We start from the raw sequence: 15,576 nt of genomic DNA on the forward strand, positions 1-15,576 counted from the left end.
ATTATATTATTTTGTATATGATATTATATTTAGGTTACAATTAAAGGCAAAATAATGTCAATTGTGAAATTTTTTTTTTTTTAATGATTTTTTTCCTTTTATAGATATTATCGAAAGGTCCATTGCATTCGGACTTAAAATCAGGCATAACAAAGTTGGCTTATTTTTTCAATTTATGTGAAAAAAATGTATATTATTAACAAGGTTACAACAATGTTTAAAAAACACATGCACACTATATATGTTTTTTGAACCATATTGTGTATTTCATATACAATGGAATAAAAGAAAACCTTATATTTTTGATAAAAAAACAATCTTTTTGACATTCCTCTAAAAGTGTTCTAATTTTATAATTTATGAATATTTTTCGACTAAAAGTATTCTGTTTTCATAAATAAATAAAATAACGTTCTATTTTTATAATTTAGTATAAAAATAGAACGTTATAAAAGAACGAGTATTAAAGAACGATTTATTTGTTTTGAACCAGGAAACGACTCAACTGGAAAAGGATTATCAACGAAAATAGATAGTATATTAAAAAATGAGAAACTAGATATAGGAAACTGTAGAGGACAAGGTTACCATAATGGTTCTAACATAAAAGGTATACATAAAGGTGTGCAAGCACTTATTTTGCAAAAAAGTTTAAAAACAATATATACGCCTTGCGGAAATCATAATTTAAATTTGGTTATTGGAGATATTGTAAAATCATCTACCTTAGCAATTTCATTTTTTGGAGCCTTACAAAGGCTGAATAACATTTTTGCATATTCTGTGCAACGCTGGGATATATTGAAAGTTTATGTCAAGCAACTTACTCCAAAACCATTGTCAGAAACAAGATGGGAACGCCGTCTGGAAAGCGTAAAGTCTGTAAGATTTATACTACAAACTACAGAAAATTGTGGTATTATATACCACAATTTTCTCTAGTTTTAAGCCATCTACTTGAACATACCAGAGACGTAAAAATAATATCGGAAATCGAAGCAATCGGAAATATACTTTGTTCTTTTGAATTTATATTAAGTGTGGTAATTTGGCATGCAATATTTGTTAAAAATTAATCTATTTGAGTTATATCCAAATTTCGTTTCTGCGCTTAAAACTATACTAACATTGCCAATTACAGTCGCTTCAGCAGAGAGATCTTTTCCAAGATTAAAGTTAATAAAAAGTTATTTGAGGTCTACCAAAAGGCAACAAATATTTACATCATTAGCAATTTTTTCAATAAAATCAGAAATAGTCGAAAAACTAAGTTACGTCATCATCTCCGGTTTTGCCATGAAGCACGCAAGGAGATGTAGAATTCTTTCTATTTATATTTTATTTTATTTATATTTTTTCAGTTCTATTTTTTGTTATTTGATTTATTAAAGAAAATTTTGATGCCTGAAATGTTAGTTTATTTATTTATAATATTTTAGTGACTTATAATTATACTATTTTTAGTGCCATTATTCAATGTGTACTAAAATATAATTCGCATGTAAATAATATGTGTAAAAAATCATATATGTATATATATGTACTATAATAATATTAAGGCCTCGCAAGGTTATCCTGCACCGGGCCCCGCATTTGTTCGGACCGGCCCTGGTTCTATTTTAGACGTCTGTGTGTTTACTAGAGTAAAACAAGATATTTTCTAGATTGGTGTAAGATATAGTGTTGTTTTCAGTATTTGCAATAATCATTTAGATCTAGAGATTGAACAAAATCCAAGAAATAAGTAATCCAGTGCTATTACTCATTGTTCATAATTTTTTCATGAAAACCCCCTGAAATGTGGTAAAAGTCAAAAAATAAAAACGATTTTTCCTTCTTGTTACATTCATGTGTACAGTTTTAGGCCTTTTTCGGTAAAAAGTTTGACGTTTTTTACAAAAAATATCAAAACTTTAAAATTGTTTTTATAACCTGTAAGAAAAATTGGAAAATTTATTTAATATTGTTTATATTATGTTAAAGGAGCTCTTTAAGAACTTATGCACAAATCTTTTTTGAATCTTTCTTAGAGTTTAGAATATGTCTTGTCATGAAGATCACAGAGTACTTTCAACGCACTCGCATTTGGCCTCTATTTATCAGCAAAAAATTGCTCTTGTCCGACCACATGACGGTAGGCCATTGTTCTGGTATTCAGTGCTTATGCTTATATGCAAGTGAAATTTTTTTTATAACCATAACAACCATAAGCAATGTTTTTTGTGTTAAAATTGAAGCCTAACATGAACTGTTCTAACAGACACTTCAAAGTAATGAGAGGTTCAATTTTTTAAACTTTACAGATGAAATGCCAGACGTTCTTTCTAAATATGAAACTATCAATTCTATATGATATGCTTAAAAAAAAAGCTTTTCATCAATTTCAGGACTGATGACAAAAGCGTTTGTATATGGCAAAAAAATTGAACCTGTTAACTCAATTAAATATCTTGGTATAAAAATTGATTCAAACCATTCCTTTTTATCCCACTGTAAAGACTTTGCAATGAAACTAAGTAGATCTAATGGCATGTTAGCCAAAGTTAGCCATTATGTTAATCTTGAGACACTCTTGAACATATATCATGCTATTTGTGGCTCACATCTTAGACATGCATGCCAAGTATGGGGGCAGTTCCATTAACAAGCTCTAATTAGGTTATCTCACCTCTAAAACAAGGCTTTAAAAATTATTTATTTTCAGAACATTAAATTGAATCCTAATGCGCTTTACCTAACTTCTAAATTATTAAAACTATGTGATTATATTCAACTTTTAAACTGTCAATTTGTCTGGAACCACCAACATAATAACCTACCTTTAACTTTCATCAATTTCTTTTTCGAAAGTGCCAATACTCGTTATCACCTTCGTTTCAATAACAATTTGAATCTATCTGTCTCTAAACACTGCTCTCATAAATACGGGCATAAATCTATAAAATATCAAAGCATCAAAACTTGGAACAACCTTCCTTATAAACTGAAAGCTTTCAATTTATTCTCAACCTTTAAAACCACTTTATTCTACTTTTTATTAAAAAAATATAGTTAATATTTATAATTTCTATAATCAACTTTTGTTGTCTTTAGTATTGATTTTTTTTTAATTTCTATTATATATTTTGCTGTCATTACTATAGCTTATCGTTTTTTTTATTAATATTTACATTACTATTATTAACTACTTTTAACTATTATTACAAGTATTAATATTGTTGTTATTATTATTATTGTTGTTGTTATTATTGTTATTATTATTATTATTATTATTATTATTATTATTATTATTATTATTATTATTATTATTAATAACATCGTTATTTTTATGTTATAAAGTTCATTATTGTTATTATATATTGTGAAAATTAGCATTATAGTTATTTTAATTAGATATTAATAACATTACAATGTGTTTACTTTATATTAGTTAAATTACTATTTGTAAACATCCTAAAATGTAAAATCTTATTTCAGAAATAAATGATTGATTGATTGATTCAGGATAAGTCACTGCAATACTTTCAAAAGCTCTCTGAAAACATGTCAAAGGATACTGAAATGGTACTTGAAAAAAAAGGGCAGATAATTTAATAATACCTTTAAAAAATTACCATTTGTGGCTTATTACCCCCTAAATCTTGATTTTTTAGAAAAAATAATCCTGAAGGTTCTACAAATTTTTGAAAAATAGTTGGAAATTAAAGATATTTATTAATACAATAATTGTATCAAAGTTAAAATTTTTTCGTACTTTATTTAAATAAATATTTTATTTTTTAGATGCATCTCACTTTTCAAGTCACAACATAATCTTGTCGGACAAATATCGTCTATCAAATATTATCAAATATAGGACTAATTGTCGTCTATCTAACAACACCGCTCAAGTCATTTTTGCTGACTTAGGGGTCGTCCATAAATTACGTCACGCAGTTTTTGACATTTTTTGATCCCCTTCCCACCCCCACCTCCTCCCTCGTAACGCATCCGTAACACTTTATTGACCCCCACTTACCAATATTACGCAACAATTTTGTATCCCCTCCCTAAAAATGTTTTTTTAGGGAGGAGGTGGGGGTGTAAGACTTTACAAAATACAAAACGATTTTAAGTATAATAATTTTTATAATTCTCTGAGCTTCTTCGAATTAATTAATTAGTACTTTACAATCTGTTTCATTTTTTTTTTACCCCAATAGTTCCGTGTAAAAATGTATAAATTAACATCGCTATCCCAAACATAATACCAATTTTAAAAATCTATTCTTCCAATATATAATACATGCAAAATGTTATATATATAATATACAATAAATAATAATATATTATCAATGCAAAAGTACTGTTTTATGAATACAATTTTCCTTCATCTAGCAACGTTAGCGTGGTCGAGTGAATTCTGCCTCCGGCTAGTAAACCAAGGGTATCATCAGGTTCGTTTTTTGGTATCGAAATTATTATTTTGTAGTTAGTGCACAAAGATTGTTTTTATGTTGCTGCACACTTTTGTGCACTAACTAAATAAAGTTCTGCACTTGAGCCATATAAATTCAAAGCGCAGAACGTGCACTGCACATACAGCCGTGACATTCTGTTAACAGGCTGTAACTACTCCATTAACGGAGTCTACACATCGACTAAGTAAGATTTAGGCATAGTTGATTTTACAATCAACATGTAGATACATCAACTGAGGGTTTTGGTTTGGTCAGATCTTCTCTAAAAAAAATACATGTTACGTCACAAAATTGAGACCCCCCTCCCTCCTCCTTGTAACAAATCGTGACAAAATCGCCTCCCCCCTCCTCCTTCTCCCTTATGCGTGACATAATTTTTAGACGAATCCTTAACAGAAAAGAAAAAACACTGCATTCTTCTTTAGTTTCAAGAGTAAATAAATTATTTTCAGTTTAAGATCTGGCCTTTGATTGATTGAATCGTATTAAATTTGACATTAGTTTACTCGCGGGAAAAGTAGCTTTATCAAAGAACATTCTAAAGTCAAAATGATCAAATTTCGACTTCAGCGGTACGTGACGAAATAACATTAAATATCCGACAAGTATCAAATATTTGATATTTGTCGGCTATTGACTATTTTATAAATTAATGATATTATTTAAAAAAAAATGAGTATATCTACCGTTTTTGTTGGTGGTTTTGGCAGTACTATTTTGTTGTTTGAACTTCATATTGATTCTTTAGAAATAAAGGATTCAAGACTTTTTTATAAAGAAACATTTCAGTCGGAAAGTTGTCCATCTTTTTTAGAGACTTTTGACAATAAAATTTATTCTGTAAACGAAGTGAGTTTTTGAAAATTTGTTAACATCAGTTAAAGGTTTTACTTTTTTACTACTACTAATACTACTAAAATTTAATTTTGCCCATAACTTATCCGATTCATTAATTTATGTTATTATTTTTATGTATTATTGCGTAAAAATATTTAATGCTGCATAGTAACTTTATTAATAAGATCATGTAAGAGTATTTATTTCTTCAGAGATTGGTTTGACTCTAGAAACGCTTTTAAAAAAATGGTTTTTACTGCTACAATTTTAAATGGAGTTATAATATTTTTTTAAAACATTTTTTTCTAGAATAGATAATAACTTTACAATTTATATCACTTATTCAGATGATGAGCGCTATTTTTTTTATGTTTAGAAACTGTCTATTGATAAAACTATGATAATAAAACTGTAGCTAAATGCTTGTTTACAATTTTATTATCTATAATAATCAAGAGACTATTGTTATGTCTTTTTTTAAAATAAAATTGGAATTATTCAAGAATGGCTGGGTTTAATAATAAGTTTAAATTTAACTTTTTTGTCCTGAGTTTGAAAACAGTTTATTATTTATCAAAAAATTAAATATTAAAATAAGTTTCAACGTATTAGCTAAATACCAGTCTTAATAATTGCACTTAGGGGTCTCAGGCTGGGTACTTACATAGTTTGAAAATATACTTTTGTTAAAAAGATTATTGTGTTTTTTTTATCTTGCTGTTGGTGAAGTGACTAGTGCAAGTTGTTAGTATAATTTGTTTGTTTTCAAAATGCACTTCTCAGCACTTTGTAAATAATTATGAAAAAACTTCGATAACAGAAATATTAAAAGCAATAAAATTTTATAAATTAAAAAAAATTAAGATAATAATAATAATAACAATTCTAACAGTTCAAAAGGCAATAAAAATGTAAGCAGTGTGTATTTGTCTTTGTCTCTTGTCTAATCTTTTATCACTAATGTAAGTAATTGTGTGTTTGTCTTTGTAAAAATGATAAAAATTGTTTACTGTAAAAACTGATTTATAGTCATATTTCTGTCTGTTCAAACATTACTTTGCAACAACAGCTTATGCCTTTGTTAGGTTTATTTTTAATTGAAATTGATTATAAGTTGTTTGTTATACAGAATGGAATATAGTATACTTTTCATTAAATTGACTTCTGATAAATTCTTAAATAGTTTATTCCTTAATAAAATGAATGTTTTTCTATATTTAGGTTGATTATTTTGATGGTAAAAAATCTGGTGGTCTAACATATTTTGAAATTACTGATTCTGGAACACTTAACAAAGTTCAAGAACATTGTTCAGGCGGTTTAAGTCCATGCCATTTAGCATATAGCCATGATAAAAACTGTATTTATGTTGCGAACTATGCATCAGGTCACTTTGCTGTGTTTGAAGTTGACAAAGATGGTAGTTTAGGAAGCTCATTGTACAATAAATATTTTGATACTGGAAGTGGATGTAATACTGAAAGGCAAGCCTCGAGTCATCCTCACGGAGTTTACATAAAAGACAATTATGTTTATGTAGTTGATCTTGGTGCAGACAGGATTTGGTGTTTTAATCATGAAAATGAGTCATTGAGTTTGAGTCCTTTGTGTATTTTAGCTCCTTCTGGTTCTGGACCCAGACATATGGTTTTTCACAAAATTTATAGTTTAGCATTTGTGTTGACAGAACTATCTAATGAAATTTTAGTTTATTCATATGCATCTGAGACTGGTAACTTGAAATTAATTTCCTCATATCCTTTTATATCAGATGCCAGTCAGAATGATAATGGTGACCTAGAAGAAAACTTTGGTTCAGAAATACTCATTCATCCAAATGGAGAGTTTTTATATATAAGTAACCGTGTTCATGGAGCCATAATATCTTATAAGATATTAGATTCAGAAGGTAGTTTAAAAAAGATTCAGCATTACTTTACTGCTGGAACATGGCCTCGTCATTTTGCAATTCATCCTAGTGGAAAAGTTATTCTGTGCGCTGATCAGTTTAAGGACATAGTTGAAGTTATTGCTGTGAATGCATCAACTGGAATGCTAGAAAAAATTGAAATAGTGGAATGTAAAAACCAACCTTCATGCATTGTGTTTAAAAAATGTTAACAGATATGTTGTTTCATATTTCATTGATATATAAAATGTTAGGGGGATTTACTTACTAATTTTTATATGTTTTCTTATTTTTTTGTTGCAAAAATTTTTTATTCTTACAAAATTTATGAATTTCATAAAACACATAAAATTATATGCGCACTTTTTTATATAATAAATAGATTCTTATGTTTAAGACATTTTGAGGCTTAAATGTTTTTTGAATGTTTCTTTGTAAAATATGCTTTTTAGATGATTATAAATATCTTGATAGAAATAAAATATATAAAGAAAAACACAGTTCACAGTTCTTTACAATCTTTTGTTAAACACAGTTTACAAGTTTACAATCTTTAGTTTGTTAAAAATACAATATTGCATCAAGTGTATTTCTTAATACTAAAGTCAATACAGTTTGCATGTTGTTAAAGAGGTTTTCCAAGCTTTATACTTTTTTAATGTCCCCTGAGATGGGTATAGATATATTTTTAATGTCCCCTGATATATATATATATATATATATATATATATATATATATATATATATATATATATATATATATATATATATATATATATATATATATATATATATATATATATATATATATATACATTTATATATATGTACAGTAAACTGGGGTAAGAGTAAACGGTTTAGCTTCAAATATTTTTTAAAGAAAAAATATTTTATGTTTTTTTTTTTTTTTTTTTTTTTTTTTTAAAGATAATTTTTTAAATTTTTTAAAATTAAGAAAAAATATTTTGAAAATCTTTAAAAAAATCGATTTTTATGAAGAAAAAAAAACGTTTACTTCTCCCCTTATAATTGGGGAAAAGTAAACTAGTTAATTTTTAATAACAACTTTTCAGATATTAAGAAAATCGAAACTAAATAAGGATATTAGGAAAATCAAGCAAAATTAATTAAACATAAAATAAAAACTAATCTTATTAGAAGTTAAGTTTACAAAAACTATTTTAATCAAATATATGAAAAAAACTTAATTAAAAAAAGTAGTTGTTTCATCGGCAGAAGCAGGTTCGCGGAATTTTTTCATGCAACAAAACTCTTCACCAATTTTTTTTTTTGGTAAGCACGATAGACAAACCTAAGACATGCAACTAAAAGCTTCACATTGGTACCACATTTTATTTTGAATTGGCAATGCTTCTTCCCAAACTCTGCGACACTTTGTGCACCTCTTGACGTCTTTGTCTTGTCTCGGTTTTTTTGAACGTTGCACTTGCTGAGTTTCATATGAAGCTGCACTAAAGTGAATTTTGCGTTTCTTTAATTGCTTTAACTTTCGGTCTCATCGTCTTGCTTTAGTTTCTCGAGCACCTCAGATGTACTTAGACACTGGCCTTCAACTCTTGGAATGCTAACTCTTTTGGTTTTTCTTTTTGCGTGTCAATATGGTGGCGCTGTAAAACATTTTTCAAATTGCCTTCAAGTCTTTCTGTGAAGTGTTGCAACATTTGATATGTGTTAGCGGGAGTCACTTGTGTTGTTGTTAAATTTTAAAGTTTTTTTTTTTTTTTTTTTTTTTTAATTCACCTCCCCAAGGCGCAGAGGGCCACTACAGACGATGAGGCTACTTAATTGTGGTTATAACCCTCTCTCAACTCTATAACTCCGAAACACGAAACTTGACAAACAAGGCCGCTGCGCGGAGAAACAAGTTGAGCGCGGTACTACCAGGGACGTGGTGGGGATCGAAGTCTGAACCTTTCGCTTATGAAGCGAGCGCTTTACCACTACCGCGTTAGCGAATCGTTGGAGTTTGGTGCTGACTGATGTTAGATGATGAGATAGGCTTGCTATATTATATATTTATAATGCAGCAATAGAAAAAAAATGATTGAGGTAATGAAATAGTAATAGCGATAAAATTGAAAAGTTGAACGTTATTCGGACCCTGGGTTTCTGGAACCCAGGGGGTCCGAACCGTCTAGAAACAAGAGGTCCTAAAAAAGTGTTCAGAATGCTTAAAAAAAAAAGGGTTCTTGAAACCACGGGTTCCAGAACCCTTCCAAGTTCTCTACAAATCGAGGTTCTTAGAAAAAAGTTCCCAAACTCTTATGTTTAAAAAGGGTTTTAATCTAGAACTCCTAGAATATTTTTCAAGTTCCGGGTTTTAAAACCCCTCAATTCTGGGGTGTTCAGGGTTCGAAACCCCATTTAAGGGTCTAATCCCAGTAAATTGCTATGATTATAAAAACAAAGTAGTGCTATCAAGTTAAATTATTGAAGATACTATAAATGATGCTTTATACACCTAATTGATGTAAATTAAAAACAATAACGGTTCTAAGATTGAGACTTGATGAGCCCCCAAATAATAAGAATATTTGACTCCTTGTTAATTACTAACTACTTTCTATTATTCTGATTTTACCTATTTATATATTGTCCTTCGATACTATAATGTTATAATTTTGATTGTAAATTATCGTGGTCAACTGTATCAAATGCCTTTAAAAATTCTATAAATACTCCCAGTACAGCTCTCATTTATCAACAAAAAAAAAAAAAAATTGAAAACCAAATTGATTTTTATATAAAAGTTTGTTCTACTTCAAGTAATTATAAATTCGATGGTAGATTACTTTTTCATAAACTTTAGAAAACACTGGTAGAAGAGAAATTTTTTTAGAAGGGAAAACAAAAGAACGGTAGTTAGATATATTATTACAATCACCATTTTTGTGAATAGGGTTGACTTTGACAACTTTTAACATATCAGGAAAAGTACTGTGTTCAAAAGAAAATGATATTAAATGAAATAAGGGTTTTCTTAGACATTCAATGATGTTTATTTCTACATTACTAGTAAGTCATTTTCTTCAAATAAATTCGTCAAAGTAAAGTCATTTTCTCCAATATATTCGTCAAACTTTTTATTTCATCATCACCAAGTACCCTCAACTGTTTATTAAGCATCTAATTAAGAGGTATTTTCAAAGTTGATTCAATTAAAATAATTATTTTATGGGAAGCCTGGCGCGGTTAGGAAAAAAATTATAAATTATTTTTATTATAACTATTGTCTACAGCTCCTAGAAGCAAACCTAAACTTATCAGTAACCAGTGCTTCAAACCTCGGACCTCCAGATCTGACAAGGAAAAAGAGGAAAAAAACGGAAAAAAATGCCGTGACGTAATTTATGGACAACTCATTTAGTTTAATCATTTAGTTTACAAGCTAATAATTTAAATGAAATTATTTAATTTATTAAACTCTAATGGCGGTGAAGTGCAAATGGTTGCAAATTTAAGTAGCTTTTCTTTTTTTTTTGTAGTAATACCAAATGGAAAAATTTTACCGATTTTGGGGCTCTTATAAGGTGTTTTTTTTTTTTTTGGGAGCGGGGGGGGGGGGGGAGATCACAGACGGCATTGTTAACAAATATTATTTCTAAAAATAACATTTAACAACATAAAATATAAAATACTAATAAAAAAAACGTTTTATAAATATTTTATTCATTCAGTCGGAATCATGTGTATATATTGCGACACCAAACCTAACCATATTGAATTGGGGGAAAACAGCCTATTCTTTCATCCGCGATCTTAAGAAGACGTACTTTTAAAAAGCGCTATGTCCTACAATTACTTTGAAACTTTATCAAAAGAAGCAGCGGAAAGGTATCAGCAAAAAATAAATATTTTAGGTGATTCTACTTTATTTTTACATACTCTGTTTAAATAAAGTAATGCATTAATTGCTATTAAGATATACTTTTTTGCTTTTGCAAATCTAAAAGTTTTCAAAGTGATGATACAACGGCTGGTTGTGATTCATGCAATAACTAGTTTCATCTTAAATGTTTATCTTTGAAATCAGCACCTAAATCTACTGTACAGCGGAGAAAATAGAATTAGCCTCACTTGTATTTTTCGTTCTAATTTAACAAAAATGACAATGAAACAATTATTAAATCTACCTATTTCTTATTATTTTCTACTACAATTGAAAAGTTTATAAATTGGTATATTTAATTAATTACAAGTGGAAAAAAAAATTAAAAGTATTCAATTTGTGGAGAAAATAGAATTACGTTATATACAAGAAAATACAAAAAATATTTTGTTTTACGCTCATTTTAATATTTAATATTGCTTCTTGAATTTTTAATGACTTCAAATATGCGACTTGACATATTTGAGATATTTCATTCCAAGCTTCTCTTATACGAGTTTTCAGCTCCAATGCGGATTCATATTGCTAACCATTTTCATAAACCTTTCTAGAAAGTATTCACTATAGATTTTCAATTGGGTTAAGACCTGGACTGCATGCGGTCCATTGCATTACGTGAATATTTTACTCTCTAAACCAAGCTTTTGTAATCTTTGAGTTTTGGATAGTAGCATTTTCGTCTTAAAAAGTGAAACTTTCACCCATCAATTCTTCGCCATGTTCAAGAAAACTAATTTTTAATAAGTCAATGTAGTCCTGTGAATTCATTTTTGTTGAAATCCATGACAACGGTTGTTTTCCAGCAAAGGAAAAAATCCCCAAACCATAATAGTTCCACCACCAAAGTTACGACTCATTCGAGTTTCTTTTTCTATTTAAAGGTTGCGCCAGTAATATTGATAGCCATCAGGACCATCTAGATTAAACGTTTTTTCATCACTAAAGAAAACTTGATGGCACTCTTCCTGTGAAGACATGTGTTCTTTTGCAAATTGTAATCTAACTTCTTTTTGACGAACAGCAAGTTTTGGTCTTGGTTTACGCCTTTCCGAACTGTGTTTGGATCTTCATGTAAGATTTGTCTCACACAATGAACAGTTACAGGTAAATGTAAATCAACACAAATTTTGAGAAGTAGCCATGTGTGAGTAGCAGCACGACGTACAATAACTCGTTTAGTATTATCAGTTTTACCTTTGCCACCAGCTTCTTGATAAGCTCCATAATTAACGCCAATCTTGAAGTAATTATGAACCACTTTTGTAGATCTTTTATTTTTCTATGTAATTTCCCGATTATATGAGTCTGTATCTTTACATGCTTCGATTACTGCTAATACTTCATTCGTTAAACGCTTACCACGTCCCATTTCAAATTCAGGTATCAAAAACCAAATGTTAAAAACTTTATGAGCCATGATTTCACAGTCTTTGTTTAACTTACAAATAATAATAAATATAAATGCGTATCACTAGATCAAAATATATAAGTAAACAGAAAATAATTTTTGATGAGGCTAGTTCTATTTGCTACCGCAAATATTAAGTATTATACATTTTATGGTTTTATCAAATGTACCGCAATTTAATTATGCGATGTTATAATCTAAAAAGTTGTTGTTTATAAAAATAATTATATAAATGTGAATACGAAAGATGCACCGCACAAATTTGCTAAGAGATTTACAAAATATTGGGTCAGTACATGGTGAGGCTAATTTTATTTTCTCCAATGTATGGTATTGAAGGTGACTGCAAATACCAAAAAAAGTTCCCACATACAAAAAAAGTAATTTATGTATTTTTGATTTTTAAATAGATTTATTAGTTTTTTAAACAATGTATTACATTATGGAATTTTTTTTTAGCCTTTTACACAATAATGGTGTACAGTTGAGAAATCATAAAAAAAATCGGCTTTGTCAGTTAAAGGAATATTTTTTTTTTTTAATAGAATAAATTGCAACGGTTCATATATATTTTATTGTATTTTTGATGATATAATAAACTTATATTTTATTAAAAAAACTGTAAATAAATTATATTTAAGGCAACTTTCAACAAAATCAGAGGTAAAAAGGGCAAGTTTGAAAAAATTCAAAACAATGTTTCTTGATTAATTTTAGTTAAACCTCAAAAACTTTTTGTTTATAGCTTCATTACATTATTTTCATTCATTTCTACTAAAAGAATGAAAAAATAATTAAAATATCAAAAACGGGACATAATACTTAAAAAAATCACAAATTTATACATAAGAAAAAAACAGGTGTTGTGTTACAAAAATAGATAAAACTATTCTTAGTTGATCATTTTAGTACATCTGAAATCTTAATGATTAAGGAACGTACACTAAAAATTTCAGCCAAAAATCTTTTCTTAATCTCGAGATATCATGTTTTGAAGTCCAAAAAAAGAATAAAATTAAAAAGTTATGAAAACAAGGACCAAAATTTTCCGATAAATAGAAATTATTAGCAAAAAAATGAAACTGATCAATAAAAAAAATTAAGTAAGGTAATATTAGTAAGTATTTTATGCAAAATGTATACTTTTTCTGAAAGAATTATAAATTTTGAATCAAATGGCATGCTAATAAAAAATTAGAACTTTTTTTTAAAATTAAATATTTTTTCTATATGAGCCACCTTAAACTAATGCAGTCATAAATAAAATACTAATAGACAGTTAAGTTGTTTTGTCTTTAATATAAAAACCCTTGTTTTTCAAAAAGAAAAAACTCTTTGATGCGGGCATTGATTAGGCATTGACTTTGAAAGTCATAACAATCTTGTATTAGGCTAGGTTGTAGGGTACACGTCCGACACTTTTAGGTGCTTATTAAAAGGGTAATGGGAATTTTTCCTCAAGACATAAGAAACAAGAGGGCGAGAGTGGTTTTTAACATGAACTCTCAATTCCTTGTTTTATGGTGGGTTTTTTTTTAAACGGGACACTAAAATGTTGTTTTTTTATCACTGTCTTGATAATTTTTTTTACTTTTAAGGCCTGATTACACCAAGAGTTTTTTACAAAAAATTGTTATCCCTACAACCCCCGCCCCTCTCTCTCTCTCTTTCTCTTTTTTTTTATCATAAAACCTTATGAAAATAATAATAAACGGGGAAGAAGATAAAACAAATAAGAGGGTATGGAGGGCACTTTCAAAGAGTAGTGAGGTCATAAAACGAACTGAATATTTTAATCTTACTTTATATATAACTAAAGGTAGCTTTAGTTTGGTAGAGCTGATTTTCTAGAAATTTTACCCAATTTTTTTGATTTTTCAACGGAAATCTGAATTCCTTTACTTTTCTCTAAACCGACAAACACCTTGCATTTTTTCCTTTAAACGTGTACGTTTTTGACACCGTAATAAATTACTCTCAATTAAAAAGCTCCCATTTTTAAATTTATAACTTACTTACAACAGTTCCTAGTAATCTTTTAAAGAAAATCAAAGAAAATTACCGGCAATGCTGGAATTACATTGGGGTTACTCATTAAATATGTGAGCATGTATGGGGATAAGGGTTACCCAAGAGCGTACTGGTGTGTACAGCAAACAGTGGTGTTCAAGATGGCAAGTGCGTACGCTGTTTGACTATCTCTTATAAATGTTTTCGAAACCTGTTCTTTTTCTAACAAAAAGCAAAATTATTTTTATTCCCTCTCCTTTATATATATATATATATATATATATATATATATATATATATATATATATATATAATATATATATATATATATATATATATATAAATATTATATATATATATATATATATATATATATATATATATATATATATATATATATATATATATATATATGTATATATATGAATATATATATGAACATATAAATATATATATATATATATATATATATATATATATATATATATATATATATATATATATATATATATATATATATATCAGGAGCGATTCCAGGCTGTAGCAAGTGTAGCAATTGCTACAGTCATTTTTTTTATCTCTTTCTTTTGTTTTTTTTTACATAATTTTTTTTTCATGTAAAAAAGAAAAATAGTTTAAATAAAGTATGGAGGTTACAAGTAATCAAAATGCAGTGCTTCAAAAATGACTATGTTACGAAAATATTTCATTCGGAAAAAATGAAATGCTTCACTAAAAACCCATGTTTTTAAAAGGATTTGTCTCATGCCCATAAATTTTTGAAAGAATGTCAAACATTTCGAAGCGTATCGACTTAAATTGAACTGGGAGTTAAATGACATGGCAAATCGTCTATATATATATATATATATATATATATATATATATATATATATATATATATATATATATATATATATATATATATATATATATATATATATATATATATATATACATATATATTGAAACAGCATATTAGAAAAGACTAAGTATTTTTTGTTACTAATAATAAAACCATTGATCACTTATAAAAAATTAT

General features: G+C 27.8%; 1 protein-coding gene across 1 annotated transcript; it reads left to right on the top strand.

Annotated features, from left to right (window-relative positions):
- Window positions 1-5,068: 5,068 nt before the first annotated feature.
- Window positions 5,069-7,706, top strand: LOC100207074 (6-phosphogluconolactonase). The gene is made up of 2 exons (XM_065816402.1): window positions 5,069-5,309; window positions 6,519-7,706. The coding sequence occupies exons 1-2, from the start codon at window positions 5,133-5,135 to the stop codon at window positions 7,416-7,418; spliced, it is 1,077 nt and encodes a 358-aa protein (XP_065672474.1). The 5' UTR covers window positions 5,069-5,132; the 3' UTR covers window positions 7,419-7,706.
- The last annotated feature ends 7,870 nt before the right edge of the window (window positions 7,707-15,576 follow it).

The sequence above is a fragment of the Hydra vulgaris genome, chromosome 13 (assembly GCF_038396675.1).
Source record: "Hydra vulgaris chromosome 13, alternate assembly HydraT2T_AEP".
Classification (NCBI taxonomy): domain Eukaryota; kingdom Metazoa; phylum Cnidaria; class Hydrozoa; order Anthoathecata; family Hydridae; genus Hydra; species Hydra vulgaris.